The 21,611-nt window shown below is 49.1% G+C and overlaps 1 protein-coding gene across 3 annotated transcripts in view; it reads right to left on the bottom strand.

The window, feature by feature from the left end:
* The window catches only part of TUBGCP2 (tubulin gamma complex associated protein 2), a 97,688-nt gene that overhangs the window by 52,546 nt on the left and 23,531 nt on the right, over positions 1–21,611 (bottom strand). For all 3 annotated transcript variants that reach the window (XM_045022885.1, XM_045022886.1, XR_006580850.1), the window contains exons 7-8: positions 10,532–10,731; positions 8,327–8,516 (exon numbers count right to left, since the gene is read on the bottom strand). In XM_045022885.1, coding sequence (XP_044878820.1) covers positions 8,327–8,516; positions 10,532–10,731 — 390 coding nt within the window. The remainder of the gene's footprint in view (positions 1–8,326; positions 8,517–10,531; positions 10,732–21,611) is intronic.

Below are 21,611 nucleotides of genomic sequence, written 5' to 3'. Positions count from 1 at the left end.
TTTTTTTTTTTTTTTTTAAACATAGCCCTGGAGAGTGCAAAAGCAAATTTAATTATCACATTTTCAAATATGGCAGGATGATGAAAAGGAAGGCTAGCTGACAGGGAGCTGAAGCAGTCATGGTTAAGATGATTCAATGGTCTCTCATAATCAGTTTACACTGCATTTTGTGTGCAGACCTCCACAGACATGAATTCATATAGTAGGTATTGTTCAAAATGAGATGACAGCAGCATGCAGTATGAAATTTTAAAATATTTGTAGTTTTATTAAATTATCATTTGAGTTATTGCTAAATGAAATTCCTCAACCAATGTCAAAGCCATCAATCCTCAGGAAGAATGTTATCTATACTACAGCTAGATTCATACAACTGGGTCAGTTTCTACTTATAGCAACAAGGTCCAGTACAACCAAACAGCAGCATTCTTCTGGCATAATCACGTTGGCTTGAGAAAAATCTACCATGATGTACAATAACCCTTGCATCAGTGCATTCTAAGGAAAATAATAAGCAGCTGTCCCTCCCTCATGCTGCCTCAAACACTAATGCCAGGGGCAGAGGACTGCAAGTATTTTACACCATGGATTTTGGGATGTTCTTCAGCACAGACACCTGGGATGTAGGAAGAGAAAGTTACTCACCTTGCAGTAACTGAGGTTCTTCGAGATGTGTGTCCCTGTGGGTGCTCCACTCTAGGTGACGGTGCGTCCCGGCGCTGTCGATCGGAGATTTTCGGTAGCAGTGCCTGGTTGGGGCGCACGCACCCAGATGGTATCTCCCGTCTAGTTGGAATCTTCCTGAGTGCGTGCGCCCCACACCCTCCTCAGTTCCTTCTCTACCGTGGAGAGTAATCTTAGTACTCCAAAGTAGAGGGGAGGAGGGCGGGGAGTGGAGCACCCACAGGGACACACATCTCGAAGAACCTCAGTTACTGCAAGGTGAGTAACTTTCTCTTCTTCTTCGAGTGTTGTCCCTGTGGGTGCTCCACTCTAGGTAAATGTATAGCAGTACCCACTACGGTTGGTGGGACTTTGGAGATACGGCAGGGAGTACTGAAGATAGTACTGTATGACCTACTATTGTGTCTGCCGTGGTGTTTTGCGTTAGAGCACAGTGTTTTGCAAACATGTGTTCAGATGACCATGTAGCCGCTTTGCAGATATCAGGAATGGGAACATTGTGTAAGAAGGCAATGGATGCCGACATGGCTCTAGTGGAATGAGTTCTAACACCTTCAGGCGGTTGAAGATTCATCGCACGGTAACAGGATCTGATGCAGTCAGAGATCCACTTGGACAGACGTTGTTTAGAGATAGTCATACCGTTTGATTTTCTTCAGTAATGGAAACAAAGAGTCGCGGAGACTTGCAAAATGGTTTAGTTCTGTCTAAATAAAAGGCAATTGCTCGCCTGACATCGAGAGTATGTAGGGTTGCCTCTTGTGGAGTCTTGTGAGGTTCGGGATAGAAAGTAGGTAAGTATATAGGTTGGTTGAGGTGGAAGGTAGATACCACTTTAGGAAGAAATTTAGGATGTGGTCTCAAAGTGACTTTGTCTTTGGAGAAGATTGTGTAGGGAGAGTGGGCCATCAGGGCACTCATTTCACCTACTCTCCTTGCCGATGTTATGGCAACTAAGAAAGCCACCTTCATGGATATATGGAGATGAGAGGAGGTAGCCAAGGGCTCGAATGGAGGCTTCATGAGAGCGTGTAGAACGAGGTTAAGATTCCATGAAGCAGCTATTGGGTGAATTTCAGGGTAGAGGTTTTGCAGGCCTGTGAGAAATCGTTTTAGGGTTGGGTGAGTAAAGAGTGAATAACCTGCTAAGAGGTCATGGAAGGTGGTAAGTGCCACCAGGTACACTTTGGTGGAGCTGAGCGAATGTCTGTCTTGTTTTAGTTCCAAGAGGTAGCGTAGAATGATAGGGAGGGTTACCATATTGGGCGCTAAGTGCTTACGTAAGCACCAGAGGGCGAAATTCTTCCACTTCTGCGGATAGGTTTTATGAGTGGAGTCTTTCCTACTGTGCAGGAAGACATATCGGACTTGCTCAGAACAGGCTAGTTCATGGGTTTGGAACCATGAAGGAACCACGCTGCGAGGTGGAGCTTGAGGAGCTCAGGGTAAAGAGCCAGTCTATTGTTCTGGAAAAGGAGATCTGGCCTGTTGGGGAGAGCCTGTGGGTGACGGGAGGACATGCAGAGTAGGTAGGGATACCACGTCTGTCTCAGTCAAGCCGGGGCAATAAGTATGACCCGGTCCTTATGGTCCACAATCTTCCGAAGAACCCCCTGTAGCAGAGGGATTGGTGGAAGGCGTACAGGAGAGAGGTGTTCCGCGGGATGAGGAATGCGTCTCCTGGGGATGGAGTTCTGAGTCCCACTCTGGAGCAAAACTGGGGACATTTTCAGTTCTGGGTTGTGGCAGAGAGGTCTACTGACGGGGTGCCCCAGAGGGAGAAGAGCTGTTGAAGTATTGTGGGGTGCAGTTCCTATTCGTGTTCCGTCGAGAAGTGCCTGCCGAGTGCGTCAGCAGTAGTGTTGTGGCAGTCTGGCAGGTAGGAAGCGGTGGTCTGTATTTGACGTTATATACACCAATTCCATAGACGGATGGTTTCCATGCAAAGAGAATGTGAGCGTGCTCCCCCTTGTCTGTTGATGTAGTAATACATGCTATGTTGTCTGTTAAGACTCGCAGGTATTTGTTCTTTATGAGGGGAAGAAAATGAAAGCACGCTCATCTCACAGCTCTGAACAATAAGAGATTTATGTGTAGGTGCGACTCTGATGCAGACCACTAGCTTTGTGCCCTGTGTCCCTCTAAATGCGCTCCGCAACCAATTAGGGAAGCGTTCGTGGTGAGCACGAGTGCTGGGGATCAGTTCTGGAAGGAAACCTTAGTGCAGAGGTTCTCTGGTCTTGTCCACCACTGTAGGGAAGCTAGAAAGTTGGGAGGCGGAGTTAACAGCATCCGTAAGGTGTGTCTGTTGGGTTTGAAATTGGAATTGAGCCAGCCCTGAAGACATCTCGTGTGCAGCCTGGCGTACTGGAGTATGAAGGTAGTGGCTGCCATATGACCAAGGAGCTGTAGGCAGAGTCTTGCCTGTGTCCTTGGATGAATAGAGAGCGTGCGTTTGAGCTGCGTGATAGCGGGGAATCTGTGATATGGGAGCAAGGCTCTGCTCTGGATTGAGTTGAGATGAGCTCCGAGGAACTCAATCTGTTGTGTAGGTGTCAGGGTGGATTTTTGGGCATTTATTTGGAGGCCTAGGCTGTGAAAGAGGGCGATAGTGAAAGAGTAGCTTGGAGAGTCTCGCCATAGGAGTTGCCCTTGATGAGGCAATCGTCCAGGTAGGGGAACTGCGTGACCCCATGTTTGTGGAGGTGAGCCACGAGTACAGCTAGAATTTAGGAAAAAAACTCCTGGCGCTGTGGAGAGGCCGAAAGGAAGAACTCCATATTGGAGATGGTCGTGACCGATTGTGAAGCTTAGAAAGCGTCTGTGAGCTGGATGAATTGATATATGAAAAGAGACGTACTGTGGGTTGAGGGCTGAAAACCAGTCCCCTTGATCTAGTGCAGGAATTAATGTGCCCAGTGTGACCATTTTGAATTTTTGTATCCTCGCAAATTTGTTCAGTTGGCGTAAGTCTAGTATAGGCCTCCAGCCCCCAGTCCTTTTCTGAGTCAGGAAGTAATGGGAGTAGAAATCTTTCCCTGGATGTAGCATTGGCACAGGCTCCACTGCACCTAGCTGTAAAAGATAAGCAACTTCTGCGTGAAGCAGGTGCTCATGAGAGGGGTCCCTGAAGAGGGACGGGGAAGGGGAGGAGGATAGGATATGAATGGGCTAGAGTAACCGGACTGAACTATCTCGGGGACTCAACGGTCCTGTGTAATTTGCTGACAGGCATGTTGGAAACTCTGGAGGCGGTGGCGAAATGGGCAAATAGGCTGTGGAATCAAGGAGTGGTCGCACAGATCCTGAACCAACCTTTTAAAATTGTTTATTCCCAGATGGATGGGAAGTGGTTGCTTGAGCTTGATCTTGTCTGCGCTTAGGGGGTCTAGCGCGATTCCTATTTATGTGGTAAGGTTTCGGTTGATATCGTTGACCCCTGGGAAGAGATGGGTGAATGCCCAGGGTGCGCAGTGTCGCTCTAGAATCTTTCATCGTATGAAGTAGTTCATCAGGTGTGGTTTTGTATTTTTTTTATTTATTTTTTTAAAGAAAACAGTTTATGTTTATCAAAGGGGAGGTCCTCCACTTTGTTCTGCAGGTCTTTAGGGATGCCAGATGCAGAAAGCCATGAAGATCTGCGCATAATCACAGCCGGTGCAGTTGTACGGCTGCTGTGTCTGTCGTGTCTACAGAGGCTTGTAGGGCTGTTCTGGAAATCAATTGGCGCTCGCTCAGAATTGATTTAAAGCCCGGTGTCCTGTCCTCTGGAATGTAAGAGGCAAATTCAAAAGTTTATTGTAGTCATCAAAGTCATGCCTGGCAAGGAGTGCAAGGTAGTTTGCGATCCAGAATTGTAGAGTGGAGGATGTGTGAACCTTGCGACACAATACGTCAAGGTGTTTATGGTCCATGTCCTGCGGGGTGGACTGATATTGTGGCTGTTTCGTTCTTTGTGCGACTGCATTGATAATGAAAGAGTTCAGTTGTGAAAAAAAAAATAGGAAGTCAGCGTCCTTAGCAGGAACATAGTATCTATGTTCGGCTTTTCTGCAGGTTGGTAATAAAGAAGCTGGAGTTTGCAGAGAGCGTCAGCTGGTTCCAAGAGTGCCTCATTTATAGGGAGCGAAGTAGGGAAACTGAGGCTGGAGGCTGCGGACCTTAGCCTGAGGTGGAAAAAGGCTCCAGTGGGGGAGGAGATGGAGGTGTGGCGAACTCTGCTTGCCGTTGTAGATCAGGTTCGCGCTCAGTGAAGGTAGCCAGTTCAGGTGGTGGGACTGCGCTGTCATGTTAAGAAGCGAAAGTGAAAGTGTGAGCGGTGCAGTGGGTCGGTTGTTGGTGCCCTGCAGGGGGTCTGTTGTTGGTGCAGGGGCGGAAGGCAGGCTCGGTGCCGACGTCCTACCTGGCACCGGGGCAGAGCACGCGGTCGGAGCCACGGCTTTTTTTTTTTTTTCCCCCCTTCCCTTCTTGCGCCCAGAGGCTTGCGGTGCCGACGGCTTTGTCGGCACCGGGGCAGAGCGCATAGCCGGCTCCGTGGCTATTTTTAGCACTGTTTGCGGTGCCGACGTCCTTGTCGGCACCGTGGCAGAGCGCGCAGCCGGCTTCGCGGCTAATTTTAGCACTGTTTGCGGTGCCGACGTCCTTGTCGGCACCGTGGCAGAGCGCGCAGCCGGCTTCGCGGCTATTTTTTTTTTTTTTCCCCACTGAGGCTTGCGGTGCCGACGGGTTTGTCGGCACCGGGGAGAGTGCATAGCCGCTCCGCGGCTATTTTTAGTCCTCAGGCTTGCGGTGCCGACGTCCTTGTCGGCACCGGGGCAGCGCGCGCAGCCGGCTTCGCGGCTATTTTTTGCCCTAAGGCTTGCGGTGCCGACGTCCTTGTCGGCACCAGGGCAGAGCGCGCAGCCGGCTTCGCGGCTATTTTTAGCCCTGAGGCTTGCGGTGCCGACGTCCTTGTCGGCACCGGGACAGAGCGCGCAGCCGGCTCCGCGGCTGTTTTTACGCTGAGACGCTTGGTGCCGCGGAATCCTTCTGTGTTCGCCTCTACGGTCTGTGGGAGCCGTTGTTGAGGCGTGATCCAGGGCTGAGGCGCCTAGCTTGGGCGCTGTCAGCACAGAGGGTAGGGATCTCCCAGGAGACCCCTTACCCTTGTTAGAGTCTCTCCTATGAGACTGCTCTGCTTCTTGCCTCCGCTCCAGGGAGGGTGAAGCAACGCTCCCCACCGGTTTCGATCTGGCTGGGGAGGATGTGGGAGTGGGTTTAACTTTCCCCATCTCCGAAAGCGGCTGCGGGGATTTCTCCATGAGAAGCATTTTAAGCCGCAGGTCCCTGTCGTGCCGAGCCCCCGACTCGAGGCTCATACAGTAGAGGCATTTTGCGGGGATGTAGGCTTCCGCGAGGTACTTCACACAATGTGAGTGCCCATCCAACCTTGGTATGGAGTCGTGCCAGAAAACACACCTCTTGAATCCTGAAGCCCCTGGCATTGTAAATTAGAAATGGCAGGGGAGAGTGTCTCAGTGAGAGACAAGTCTGAAGTGATTTTTTTTTTTTTAAACTAAGTAACTAACTATGTAACTATACTAAAGGAAGGGAAACAACTGGGAAGTAATTAATAATTATTTCTATGTTCTTTGTTACTGTTTCCTATAGATACCAGGGAAGAGAAGGCAGCACTGCTCCGAGTCCCGTCTTCAGCCGAGGACGGTTGAGAAGGAACTGAGGAGGGTGTGGGGCGCACGCACTCAGGAAGATTCCAACTAGACGGGAGATACCATCTGGGTGCGTGCGCCCCAACCAGGCACTGCTACCGAAAATCTCCGATCGACAGCGCCGGGACGCACCGTCACCTAGAGTGGAGCACCCACAGGGACAGCACTCGAAGAAGAAGACTGGCTGGCCTGGTTACACAGACCCAGATAGGTGTGTGATGGAATACTCCCATGTATTCACGTCCTACATACTACCGTAGTAATCGTTGTGCAAGGTATGCTTTGTAAGGTATCATTTGAAAACTCAAAATTGGCTGGTCAGTATAGTCATGATAAAATATGTGTGGCAACATTGTATATGAAGTTAACATTATACAGAGGAATCTTTTATTAACATATGTGCCAAACCCCACAGCCCTGCCCTGAAGAGTCTGGTCAGTAATCTTGCTGGAAGCATGTGGTGAGATATTTTGCTTCAATCTGATACAATTTGTTAAGTTAGGCACTAGAAAGCGTTTTATTTTTATTGTAACCATTTCTGACTTTTATGCCGCATTACTTGTATTCACTTAAAATTTCTCTTTGCGGTTAATAAATATGTTTTATTGTTTTGTCTAATCCAGCGTGGCTGGGTAACTCTATTTAGGATAACAGGCTAGTGTATATTATTCCCTTCAAGGAATAATGGGCTTAATATATTTGGACTATCCAGGAGAAGGCTGGGCAGTACAGGATACACATTTCTGGGGGGCAATCCGGAACTGGGAGTGTGTTGGGGTCACTCTGCAGTATAACCGAGGCTGGTGAAAGCCAGGCTGTGACTGACAGGCTGCAGTTACACAAACACATCTGGGAGTGATCTGCATGCTGGTGGCACTTGGTGAGCAGTCCAGGTTGGAGGCTACTGCAGCAAGGTATTACACAGCACCCCAGTTACAGGGCAAGGTGACATAGCTGCCCACTCGTCTGGATTGTACCTTGGTATGTCACAAATTGGTTCCATCTCTAGTGCAGGTTGTCACAGCCTGACAAATTGTGTTACAGCCTTGTTATTGAGCGGTATTGGTACCACGCACAGTGAGGAACCATGTTTTAACCATGGTAAGAGAAGTAAACCTTGTGTGGAGTAAAATATTGTATAGCATGGCTACAAACTCACCAAATCTCTATAGTATAGATTGGCCTTAAAATTAAAAGCCAAGCCACTGAGGAAAATTCTGGTTTGAGTTATACAAGGATGAAAAGTAAATCTAAAAAGTGTGCACTCTGGAAAATGCCATTTTCCCCCATATTACGATAAAATCCCTTTATGCCATTTTTAAGTTATCAAACTTTGTAAAAAGAAAAAAATGTGTTGGACTGTGAACAAGCATGATCTGCACTGGTTTCTTACTGCTTTCCATGTGGAACATGAGGCACTGTTTTTCATTTATAAAGCCCTACATGGCTTGGAACCAGTGCAGCTGAAAGAAGCCCCTCTCCCTGTGACATACCTCCACAGCTGCAGTCAGCACTTAAGCTGGACTTCCCTCAAAAAAAGAAAAAAAAACAAACAACTGAGCACTGTTGGCAGGACATTCTTCCCAAGAGCTCCTGACTTTGGAATTTGCTTCTCCATCCCTCATCCCTGGAAATAGCTTGAATCTGATTACCTATATTCCCAGGCTTTGGGGAATGCAGGGCTACCCTGAGGGCACATCAGGGAGATGATTGGACTTCATTTTCAGGGTTTTTCCCCCACCCCCAGGATTGGGGGCAAAGACAGGCTACTAGTTTTATTCTTCGTTGTGCAATTGTATTTTTAATATATATAAAATAGGCACTTTATTTTGGTGCTACCATCATTTACACAAAAGCAAATCAATATTATAGTCCACTAGAAAATGTAAAACTAACAATCAGGATTTATTAATTTTGTTTCAATGTTTCTGTACCTGTATGGATCATTGATGATGCCTCTATAGATCCACTTCTCCAGAATTTCAAAATAAGGCACGCTGGCTGCCTTGGTTAAGTATAGACACAGCTCTTGTGCTTGGCTGTCTCCTGTATAGTTGAAGGTTCTGTCGTGAAGTAAGCTAAGGGTTGACCCTCCCATACACTCACCTTTATCCACAGAAGTGGCTATAATTAAAAAAAAGGAAAAACTCTTAAGGCAAAAGCCATTTAATTTAGATCTACACATTTACAGAATGAGTCATTTTGTTGAAGGCTATCAAGGCTCAAAATAACAGACTGAGAATTCTGAAACACTGGCTTAACTATTGGCAATTCACACAAACATCTTGTTATGGAAAGAGTTATCAGCTAATTAGTTGGCTAGATTTCAGTATAAGAACTGTGGTTTATTAACCCAGCTGCTACATAAAATGCAGCACGAGCCTCACTTTCGAAGTGCACACATGCTATTATTTAGCTGATTCTCAGCAGCCATTCCACTATGCAGCCAACATTTAAAGGTGACCTGAAAACATTTTTTTAATAAAACAAGAACAGATGTTAAAAAAATCCTCAAATCCTCCAAGTCACCAGGATTAAAGTCAAGCACATGCACAAATGTTTGCAGGATCAGGGTCCAAAAAGTTCCCTAGACCCAGGGGACACAGGAACAAGTCCATTCTCCAGATGGGTAACTGAGGAATCCTAATTTATGTCTACACTGCAGCTCAGAGTGAGCCTCGTAGCCTGGGTAGACAAGACTCATACTAGCTCAAGCTAGTGTACTAAAAATAGCAGTGTGGATGTTGTGCCTCAAGCAGCAGCTCAGGCTTTCAAGTCCACCTGACTATTTGGGATGAGCTCAGGTAGCTAGCCTGAGTCTCCAGTAGAGACACAACATCCACATTGTTATTTTTAGCATGCTTGCTCCAGTCGAGCTACAATCGTCTGTGTACCTGAGCTGGGAGACTCACTCCTAGCATGAGTGCAGACATACCTAAAGTGACTTGCTAAAGATTACATAGGACATTAGTGACACAGCTGGGAAGAGAAGCCTGGTCTCTAAGGGTACATCTACACAGGAAGTGGCAGCAGGTCTGAGCCCAAGTCGACAGACTCAGGCTTGCGGGGCTCATGCTCCCACACTAAAATAGATATGTAGATGTTGCGCCTCTGGCTCTGAAGCCTGGGGGAATGGGAGGTTCTTCAGAACCCAAGCTCCAACTCGAGCCACAATGTCTACATAGCTATTTTTAGTGCGTAGCACAAGCCTGAGCCTGTCAACCTGGACTCAGACTTGCTGCCGCCCACTATGTAGATGTATCCACTGGTGGTAGATGTTTATTTTCTCCACTAACATACAAGTTCTCATGCAAATTGATTCAACCTCTGAATTCAGTTAGGATAACAGTAAAATTTAGGTAAAGGGGATGCTTTGCTAAAGCAATGGGGCAAGTGAAAAGTACTACTAGCCATAACTGAGAGGAATCTGTTGAATTGCATGGGAGACTGGAAATACACTCCCAAACTTGGCACTGCATTCTGCAGTTATGCCAGAATGGCTCTTCTTCTTCAAAAGTACTATACTAAAGAAATACTGTACTTGGAGCAAATGAATAGGTTAGTATTACTGTGTGGGGCAGGAGACGGGAACTGCAGGACACCTGCAAGTTTCAGAGCAAGGGGAACCTTAACTTAGCTTGTTAGCTGTAGCATTCCAGGAAAGGGAAATTTAAGGAAGTGGCACTTTTAAGACAGTTCATCTTGTCTCCCTGAAGTAGTACATACCCTCCCTCCTACTTCAAAATTCAGAGAATCTTTAAAGAACATATTTTTATTTTGACCAAAAACCTCTGGTTAGGCTACAGAGGGGTTTTAAGGTCCCATCAAACTGAAGAGGTGTGATTCAACCTTAACTATGACTGTCACTAACAAACAGTGTTATGGAGGCACATTAAAGTCAGTAACAAGTCAGTAAACCTGTTAATACAGCACTAATTAAACCACTGCTACTTGGTCCTCTTCTGGAATCTCATAACAGAGTTTTGATCATTAAAATCCTCTTTAGAGTTCTTTGAACACTGTACAGAAGCAGATTACTGCATGTACTGTGGGCATCATTTATAGTTCTATACAGCTTTTAGAACCTCATGACAAAGGCATGAAAAATTTAACCATCATTTGAAAGTATGGACACCTACCAAGTGAAGCAAGAATCTCCATGGTCCTCATTGTGGGCTGGATATAAAACCACAGTTTCTGTAGGGACAAAAGCCCTTGTCTCTGAAGATGCTCCAGCTGGGTGATAAGAATCATGTATTCTTTGATAAGGGTCCTCATTGCTGCTGCCAAAGCATGATTTACCTGTCCGTACTCGAACGAAGATTTTTCCTCAATGAACCTGCAAAAAGCCGTACAAAAAATTGTTTGGCAAGGCAGTGTTTATATTTTCAGGAGCTGTATTTACATGTCATTGTAGAAGCATGAAGGGCAGAGTGTGCCCTAGTTAGAAGCTGCACTGTCATCTTGAAATCTATGCAGTTTTTTAAAAAATAAAGTAGCTTTAGGGGCTATACCTGCCTTGACTCCCTCCAGTCAATTTTTGTTGTTTAATCATCACATTTTTCTATTTTTAAAAGCATTCCCTCCCCCTGGTGCTGTGTAGAATGGAGGGTAATAAGCTATTGCTGACTTCATATGTGCTTCTGAGTCTAGCCACTGGAGGACTTTAACAACAATATTTTTTATTACAGTAGCACTCAAGGGCAAACATAGATGAAGAACATTCTCTGCTCCAGGGAGCTTACAAAAAAAATACACACAGATGAAATCAGGGAATAACGTACATGCAAATAAGCATGGTGCTGATCAGCACACATTAATTAGTTACAGGCTTCACTTTGGGTTTTTAATCTGGGAACACAGGTCAGGGGAGAGGAATGGCAGGTATGCGGGAGTTAGCAAGAGTAGGAACAGAAAGGAAGGAACAGGCAGTCCCTGCTCACCACCTGCGTAGTCATGGTCACAGCAGGGCTCAGCGACTAACTGCTAGGTGGTATGGGATGGGCAAGTTGGTAAAGTGAAAGTGGGCTTGACATTGCAGTAAACTAAGAAAGCAACTCTGTAGGGTGGAGTTAAATTGTCAAGGGCCTTAAAGGTGAAGGTGAAGCCAGTGGAGGGACAGAGAAGGGAGTGATGTGGTCAATAACAAGCCAGGAAGATGATCTGAGCAGCAGCAATGTGAACAGACTAAAGAATGGCAAGGTTGCAGAGAAGAGGTGATTACTGTAGGACCTGGCTGAGATTTTTAGCTGTGTAGACAGAAAGAGAATACTGAATCTTAGAAATATTACATAGGAAGAAGTGGCAAAAATTAAACATGGTCTAGGTTTTTAAACAAGTTTTTTTTCCAAATTAATTAGTATCCCACTAAAATCAGTCACATCATAGCAGATTTTAGTGAGGTGTTGGGCCAGCTTGACTTGTCCAAAAAAAGAGTCCAAGCATACGCAGTCACATGCTAGAAGCATTATAAAAGATCATATGTAAAAATAGGGTGAAAAGATGTCTAGAGGTTGCAAAACCCTACAATGAAGGATTTTGTTTTTTTTCTCCTCTCCACATTCCACATATTCACAAGTAGATTTCTTCCTGATTTCTACAAATTTGATTGACTCAATGCTTCATAACGAAATCAAGTTTATCATGATCTCTGATCATGCACCAGCAATCCTACAATTTCCCCCTCCCAAGACAAACTGGATTTGTAAAGGATCGAGACTGAACTCCTTTCTTTTGAAAGATAAACATTCTCAGTACTCTGTCACAGAAAAAATTAGATTTTTCTTCAAAACAAATGATATGCCAGAGATATCCTGATCTACCCTATAGGATAAGCTATTAGGGGAAGGATCATTTCATACTCAGTGGTTAGAAAGAGGGCTTACCAGGCTCAGCTCCTGGAATTAACCAAACAATTTAAATGTCTGGATTTAGAATGTGCAAACTACCCCTCCCAAGGAAATCTTAAAAAATTAATCTTCAGTGTGAAGTAATAGAGTGACTTCAGCACAAGCCAAATTTGCTCTTTATATCCTCAAACAAACACACTGGGAGTTGGGAAAAAAAAGAGGATAAAATTATTGCATGCAGATTAAAAGTGAGAGGCCAAACATCCCGAATAGTATTCCTCAAATCAGAACAAGGATAGGTTATTACTAATTAAAAAGAGCTCAATGATCCATTTTTGAAATTCTACCAGTACAATATTTTTTTACGATAATAATTTATCGCCTGACCCAAAAGAGCCGAATAAAGTTATTCAAACTCAACCTCCCACAAATCTCAGAAGAGCAACATGCAAGGCTGGCATCTCCCTTGCAATCCGAGAAAATAATCAAGTTCATAAAAGAAGTAAGCCTGGGCAAGCCTCGGCAAGACTTCTCCCGCCAGGACGGCTAACTGATAGAATTCTATCAAAGTCTCAAAGAAAGTCTGGTTCCTAAGCTATTATACATTTCCAAAAATGCCCGAAATAAAGATATGTTACATCCTACTATGAGGAAAGCCCTAACTATTGTACTATTTAAACTGGGTAAGGAGGTGCAAAAGTGTAATAACTATAGACCCTATCTGGGGTAACTTGAAACTCTGTCTAGCAGACAACCCCATTATTTGGCCAGACTGCATTAGGAAAGGGATTTTGACTATCAGTCAATTTATTGAAAATTATACCTTCCTCTCCTTTACAATATTAAAAAAGATGTTCAATGTACAGAGCAAGGAGGAGTGGGAATGTATCTAACTTAAAAATGCCATCTCCTATCTGTTTGGTTCCAATGCCTGAGCTATCCCGACCCACCTGAACTGCTTTCATTTCTCCAATTATTATCCAGATTGCCAAGAGCCACGGTAACACTATAGACAAACTTGGATGGCAAATTTGACTTAAACACAGATTCCCTAAAAAAGAAAGGGAGGAGGAACTAGGCCAATTATTCTCTGCTAACCAATGGAAACATATTTTAGCCAGCACTCTGAGCTGTTCCTTGGACCTCCGTTTATGATTAATCCATCAAAAATCATATGGAACATGCATTAGACCCCTCTCCGACTGTTCAAACAGGTGCCGCTAAGTCCAGACAAACGTTGGCACTGTGATTCAGTAGGTGCTATGCTCCATATGCTCGGCGAATGCTCCTATACCTGTAGGTTTTGAGCAGAACTTAACTGCAGAGTTAATTTTTTCCTAGAAAATAAAATTGTCTTACAAGCTAAACATATTTTAAACCTAATAGATGTTAACTGGAAGCAGAATAAATCTGAAAAACTTTGGCTAAGCAGACCACTAATCATTGCTAAAATTACTACAAAAATGGAAATCCAAAAAGTGACCAACAGTTGAAGACTGGCACATAGATTTCATAAGCTTGACCTTCTTTCCGTGATAGCCAAGAAAAATTCTCAGAGATATGAATGCTTTCCTGGAAGCTGCGGCACAGGCGAGGGATGTGCTGGCTGCAGCTTCCCGCCACCCCCATTGGCCTGGGACGGCGAACCGCGGCCAGTGGGAGCCGCGATCGGCCGGACCGGCCGACGCGGCAGGTAAATAAACTGGCCCGGCCTGCCAGGGTGCTTACCCTGGCGAGCCGTGTGCCAGAGGTTACCGACCCCTGAGAGAGAGAGAGAGAGAGAGAGAGAGAGAGAGAGAGAGAGAGAGAGAGGTTTCAAATATAGCTATTATAAGAAGTTTATGTATAGTTTGTCCTGGTTTTTTTTCTGTATATATATTTTAAAAACACTAATAAGTTAACAGAAAAAGAAACATGGTCTGGATGTGAGAGTCTAGAGAGAGGGTGGAGATTGTTACTAGCCTAAGTGACAGGAGTACAGTGATATGGTCCACAGTGATAGAGAGGTGGGAGACGGGGAAGGTTTGGAGAGGGGTTTCAGTTTTGGCTATGCTGAGTTTAAGTTGGTGGCTGGACACCCTTGAGGAGTTGTTCAGACAGACAGGCAGGCAGAGATGCAAATTTGGATGGAGGGAGTGGGGTCTGGAGTGGAAAGGTAGATTGGAGAGTCATCAGTGTAAATATAGTAGGCATCTGGATAAGATTACCCAGCAATAGGATAAGGAAGGAGAATAGGATGGATCCAAGGCTGAAGTCCTGTGGGATACCTATTGAAAGTGTGCACGGGTGGGTGAAGATGAAAGGGAGGCATTGAGCAAATTACACTGCTCTACAGCCAAAATGCTTCTGAAATAAATGTAGTCAAACTTTACTAATTCTGGGTCACTGAGAACGAAAATGATGCTTAAAATTGTTGATTGGCTCTAGTTTTCAAGATATGATATTGGGTCAGTATATACGACCCTTGACTTGGGAATAACGAAGGATAAGTGAGTTATAAAGGGAAGAGATCTCAATTTAAACCAGAAATGACTAAAATACATCTTTGACTGGATCTATGAATAAATCTATGACTGGGTTTGGACAGTACTTGCTTTTTAGGCAAAACAATGAATGATGCAATCTGAAGCTGGTATTGCGTCATACATGATATGAATTGCATCATGTTATTCCTAGAAGTCATGGATGATGCAATCATAACGAAGCTTACATCACTCTGCTGAACAAATTGCCCTATATCAGCTCTAGAAATCATACAGTGTCGTGCTCTCTTATTTGTCAGTGTTTGATTTTGCAAAGGGACACATTTCTGTTTAGCCAAAGTGAGCAGAGATGCCTCGTACTTGTGTGAACAGTGCAGATAACTTCTGCTATGTTTGTGGTGAAGTGACTTTTGCATCACAAAAGCGCAGTATAACCACTATGGTTAAGAAAGACTATCACCTTTATTTTGGCTGCAAAATTGGAGATCAGGACAAGAGATGGGCCCCACACATATGCTGCAACACTTGTGCAACAAATCTTCGCCAGTGGTTGAACAGGAAAAGGAAATCTATGCCTTTTGCAGTGCCAATGATTTGGAGAGAGCCAACAGATCATACCAGCAATTGTTACTTCTGCATGGTGCCTCCAGTTGGGAAAGGTGTGTCAAAGAAGAAAAAGTGGACTGTGCATTATCCAAACATTCCATCAGCTATACGCCCAGTACCCCACGGAGAAGGACTGCCGGTTCCTGATGCACCAGAATCATTCTCACTTGAGTGAAATGAGGAAGAGGAAGAGGATGAAAAGACGGTTACTCACCGTTGTAACTGTTGTTCTTCGAGATGTGTTGCTCCTATCCATTCCAGTTAGGTGTGCGCGCCGCACGTGCACGGCTCTTCGGAAGATTTTTACCCTAGCAACTCCGGCAGGTCGGCTGGGCGCCCCCTGGAGTGGCGCCGCTATAGCGCTAGATATATACCCCAGCCGACCCGTCCGCTCCTCAGTTCCTTCTTGCCGGCAACTCTGACAGTGGGGAAGGAGGGCGGGTCTGGAATGGATAGGAGCAACACATCTCGAAGAACAACAGTTACAATGGTGAGTAACCGTCTTTTCTTCTTCGAGTGATTGCTCTTATGCATTCCAGTTAGGTGATTCCCAAGCCTTACCTAGGCGGTGGGGTCGGAGTGAGACGTGGCAGAGTGTAAGACTGCTGAGCCGAAAACTGCATCGTCTCTAGATTGTTGCACCAGCGCGTAGTGGGAAGCGAAGGTGTGGACAGAAGACCAGGTGGCCGCTCTACAGATGTCCTGGATGGGGACATGGGCCAGGAAGACGGCAGACGAGGCTTGCGCTCTCGTAGAGTGAGCGGTGAGGCGGCTAGCTGGCACACGAGCAAGCTCGTAACATGTCCGGATACATGATGTTACCCAGGAGGAAATCCTCTGAGAGGAGACCGGCTTGCCTTTCATGCGATCAGCAACTGCTACGAATAGCTGGGGCGAACGCCGGAAGGGCTTTGTTCGCTCTATGTAAAATGCGAGGGCCCTGCGGACGTCAAGGGTGTGAAGCTGTTGTTCCCGACTTGAGGCGTGCGGCTTCGGGAAAAAGACCAGGAGGAAAATGTCCTGGTTCAAATGGAAGGCCGACACCACCTTAGGGAGGAAGGGTGGGTGTGGCCGAAGCTGTACCTTGTCTGCATGGAAGATGGTATACGGCGGACCAGCCGTTAGGGCATGAAGCTCGGAAACTCGTCTTGCTGATGTTATAGCGACAAGAAAGGCCGTTTTCCATGACAAATAGAGCAGGGAACACGTGGCCAAGGGCTCGAAGGGGGCTCCCATAAGATTGGCTAGAACTAGGTTCAAATCCCAGGACAGGGTAGGACGCCGTATCGGCGGGTACAAGCGATCTAGACCCTTAAGGAAGCGGGAATCCATCTGATTGGAAAAGATGGACCGTTCTCCTACGGCCGGTCGAAAGGCGGCCGCGGCCGCTAGGTGTACTTTCAAGGAGAAGACCGCGAGTCCTTGCTCCTTAAGGGACCAGAGGTAGTCCAGGATGGTAGGAATGGGGACTGCGAAGGGATTGAGACCCTTTTGATCGCACCAGAGTGCGAAACGCTTCCATTTCGCGAGGTAGGTCGAGCGCGTGGAAGGCTTCCTGCTTTCCATCAGGACTTGCTGTACCGGCGCAGAGCAGTCGCGCTCTGCTCGTGTCAGCCACGCAGGAACCAAGCTGTAAGATGTAGGGACTGCAGGTCCGGGTGGCGAAGCCTGCCGAAGTCCTGTGTTATCAGGTCCGGCCATAAGGGGAGAGGGATGGGATCTCGTACCGAGAGCTCGAGCAGCAGGGTGTACCAGTGCTGTCTCGGCCAGGCCGGAGCGACGAGTATGAGGCGGGCCCTGTCCCTCCGAAGCTTGAGTAGCACCCGGTGTACGAGGGGGAACGGAGGGAAGGCATACAGCAGGTGATCCGTCCAGGAGCGGAGAAATGCGTCCGATAGGGAGCCCTGGGAGCGACCCTGGTAAGAGCAGAACTGGTGGCATTTCCTGTTCTCTTTGGAGGCAAACAGGTCTATTTGGGGAAACCCCCACCTTTGGAAAATTGTGTGCACCACATCGGGACGAAGGGACCACTCGTGGGAGAGGAACGACCTGCTGAGATGGTCTGCCAGCGTGTTCTGCACTCCTGGAAGAAAGGACGCTACCAGGTGAATCGAGTGGGTTATGCAGAAGTCCCAAAGGAGCATCGCTTCCGTGCAAAGCAGGGAGGAGCGGGCCCCGCCCTGTTTGTTGACGTAAAACATTGCCGTCGTTTTGTCCGTGAAAATAGCCACACAGCGCCCTTGGAGATGGGCGTGGAAGGTTTGACACGCCAAGCGGATCGCCCGCAGCTCCCTGACATTGATATGGAGGGAGAGCTCTCGGGGCGACCAGAGACCCTGGGTGTGTAGGTCGCCGAGGTGTGCCCCCCACCCCAACGCCGAGGCATCTGTGGTCAGGGTGATGGACGGGCGAGGAGGGCGGAATGGGACTCCGGCACACACGACCTTTGGGTCCAGCCACCAGTTGAGCGAATCGAGGGTCGGTTTCGTGACTGTGACTACCATGTCTATGGGGTCGCGGTGCGGGCGGTACACCAACGGAAGCCAAGTTTGAAATGTGCGAAGGCGCAGCCTCGCGTGCATGGTCACGAACGTGCATGACGCCATGTGGCCCAGGAGGCGGAGGCAGGACCGCACCGTTGCTGTGGGAAAGGATTGTAGGTCCCGGACGAAGGAAACCATAGTTTGGTGCCGAGGTTGAGGGAGGCAGGCCCTGGCCAAATTGGAATCCAGGACCGCTCCGATGAACTCCACTCTCTGTGATGGAGCTAAAGTGGACTTCTCGGTGTTTATTAGAAGTCTTAGGCGCTAGGATCTCGGCCACTTGACGTGCTACCAGTTGGCGGGATGGGCCGCGGACCAGCCAGTCGTCGAGATACGGGTACACGTGTATGCGACGACGGCGGAGGGCTGCGGCCACCACTGCCATGCACTTGGTGAAGACCCGCGGCGCAGTGGAGAGGCCGAAGGGTAGCACCGTAAACTGGTAGTGCATGTTGTTGACGACGAAACGCAGGTAGCGTCGATGAGGAGGGTAAATCGCGATATGGAAATACGCGTCCTTCATGTCGAGGGCGGCAAACCAGTCTCCCGGATCCAGGGAAGGAATAATGGTCCCCAGGGTTACCATGCGAAACTTGAGCTTGAGTAGGTATCTGTTGAGCTCTCGGAGGTCTAGTATAGGTCGTAGACCTCCCTTTGTCTTGGGGATTAGGAAATATCGGGAATAAAATCCCCTGCCTCGCATGCCGTTCGGCACCTCCTCTATGGCACCCAAACTCAACAGAGTCTCAACCTCTTGCAAGAGGAATTGCTCGTGAGAGGGGTCCCTGAAGAGGGACGGGGAGGGTGGGTCGGAGGGAGGGGGCGAAACAAACTGAAGGCGGTAGCCATACTCCACCGTGCGAAGTACCCAGTTGTCCGTTGTTATCTGGGACCACCCCGGGAGGAAGTGGGAAAGACGGTTGAAAAATAACGGGGAAGGATCCGGTGAATATACTGATGGGCCGTCCTCGGGCGTCCCATCAAAAGGCTTGCTTAGGCCCCTGAGAGGGTTTGGAGGGCGCTTGGGACTGATTACCCCGGTTGCCTGACGGTCTGCGGCGGTTCACCCTGCCTCTGCGCCTATTATCAGGCCGTGGCCTGACCTGATTAAACTGGCGGTACGGCTGCTGCCGGAAGGACCTCCGCTGGGTAGCCGACGTGTGCATGCCCAGGGTGCGGATGGTGATTCGGCCATCTTTGAGGGTCTGAATCCTCGAGTCCGTTTTTTCGGAGAAGAGGCCCTTGGTGTCGAATGGAAGGTCCTGCAGAGTGTACTGGACCTCGGGCGGCAAGGTGGAGGCCTGCAGCCAGGAGATTCTCCTCATGGCCACTCCCGTAACCAGGGTTCTGGCTCCTGAGTCTGCCGAGTCCAGAGAGGCCTGGAGGGATGACCGGGAGGCTTTCTTGCCCTCCTCAATAAGGGCTGAGAATTCCGGTCGGGAGTCCGTTGGTACCAGCTCCGTAAACTTCGAGAGTGAGACCAAGGTGTCGTAAGTGTAGCGACCGAGGAGAGCCAGTTGATTGGCAATCCGTAGCTGGAGGCCACCGGCCGAATAGACCTTCCGGCCCAACAGATCCATCCTCCGCGCTTCCTTTGATTTTGGCGCTGGAGCAGGTTGCTCATGGCGCTCCCGGTCATTCACAGACTGTACTACCAAGGAGTCCGGAGCTGGGTGTGTGTATAAATACTCGTACCCGATGGGGGGAACCAAGTATTTCCGTTCCACCCCTCGAGCGGTGGGAGGGATGGAAGCCGGTGACTGCCAGACCGTATTGGCATTTCTTTGTATAGTCCGAATGAAGGGCAAGGCCACCCGCAGCGGGGCCTCAGCTCCAAGAACGCTGGTCACCGGGTCATCGACCTCAGCGACCTCCTCGACCGGGAGGTTAATGGCCTGTGCCACCCGTTGAAGCAGGTCCTGGTGGGCCCACAGGTCAATCGGTGGAGGGCCTGATGTCGCTGCCCCCGCCACTGCCTCATCCGGTGAGGAAGACGAGGATAGGCCCTGGACCAGGGCTTCCGGAGGTGGTTCGTCCACGTGTTGCGAAGCCTCCGCGTGTGTGGGATGTTGTCCCCCTACAGGTGGCGGCGGTTCCTCCCCCAATGGTGATGGAGAAGGACTGCTGACCGTGGCTTACGGCACCCTGTGGTCGGAAGTTCTGGGCAGCTGAGCGACGGGGACCCCTTGAGTCTCATGATAGGCCCAGGGGGTCCAGAAGCCCCATTGTTGAGGTCTGTGGTCCTGCCCTTGGGGGTCGGCGCGAAGATCACCAACGCTGCCCGTTTGGGAGGCGACTGAAGGTTGGCGGGAAGGCCACAGGGGGGCAGAGGCACTGAGGGACTGTGCCGTCGATGCTGCCGGTCTGTCCCTGGACGGTGCCGGGGAACGGTGCCGATCGTCGCGGTGCCGGGAGCAAGAACGGGACCATCGACCGTGTGGGTGCCGGGAGGTCGACCGAGATCGCGACCGACGTCGGTGGGAGCGGCTGCGCGATGAGCGGTACCGGGAGCGGTACCAGGATCCGGACCTTCGCCGGTACCGACGGTCGGGTGACCGGGACCAGGATCGTCTCCGGGAGTGCGACCAGTACCGCGATGTGGAGCGGTACCGGGACTGCGACCGGCGCCGAGATGGAGAACGGTACCGGGATTGTGACCGGTGCCGGGATCTGGATCGGCGAGAAGGCGAACGTCTCCGGGATCGGGATCGGGATTGGGACCGGGACCTGGAACGCCTTCTGTCTCATCTGTCAGGGGAAGGAGGCCTCATGATGGCCGGCTTGCCCACTGACTTCACAGCCCGCACCGGCGGTGCCGGGGGCTGGAGACACGGTGGCTCTGTGAGCGCTATCAGCTCTCTCGCCATTGAGAATGTTTCTGGCGTCGACGGGGGAGGCAGCTCGACCACGGTTTGCACCGGGGAGCAGGGCGGTACTGGACTCAACGGCTCTTGCGGTGCCGGAGTCGACGGTACTGTGCACGGTTTGTGCACCACCACAGTCGGTGCCGGAGGTGGCTGGGTGAGCGGTCCCGGTGCCGGAGGCTTGGAGGTTGCCTGCGTCAGCTTGCGCTTCCTCGCCGGAGAGAGGGAACGGTGTCGGGACGCCGGTGCCGGCTGTTGTTTTTTCAGAGTCTCGGTACCGGACCGGCTCGGGACCACTGGTGCGCTCCGCACCGAGGAGGACTGTTGAGCTGCTGGTGTCGGCACCGTAGGGCTAAGTGCCGACTCCATCAAGATCTGCTTTAACCTAAAGTCTCTCTCTTTCTTCGTCCTCGGCTTGAATGACTTGCAAATAGGGCACTTATCTGCACGATGGGACTCTCCGAGGCAGCGCAGGCAGGAGTCGTGAGGGTCTCCAATCGGCATCGGCCGCTGGCAAGCCGAACAGGGCTTAAACCCCGGTGCCTTGGGCATGAACCCGCACCGTTTCGGGAAAAAGAGGGGCTAAGCCCCCCCGATTCCCCTTAAACTACTAACAAACTAACTAATCTAACTACGTTAACTAACTATATACACTAATTACAACAAGAACCAGAGATAAGCTAGGGATGTGGAGGTCAAGAGAGCACTCCACTGTTCCAACGGCCGTCATGGGCGGAAAGAAGGAACTGAGGAGCGGACGGGTCGGCTGGGGTATATATCTAGCGCTATAGCGGCGCCACTCCAGGGGGCGCCCAGCCGACCCGCCGGAGTTGCTAGGGTAAAAATCTTCCGAAGAGCCGTGCACGCACGGCGC

This window comes from Mauremys mutica, chromosome 7 (assembly GCF_020497125.1).
Source record: "Mauremys mutica isolate MM-2020 ecotype Southern chromosome 7, ASM2049712v1, whole genome shotgun sequence".
NCBI lineage: Eukaryota > Metazoa > Chordata > Testudines > Geoemydidae > Mauremys > Mauremys mutica.
The sequence above is the reverse complement of the archived record's forward strand: the minus strand, read 5'-3'. Positions and strand labels throughout refer to the sequence as shown.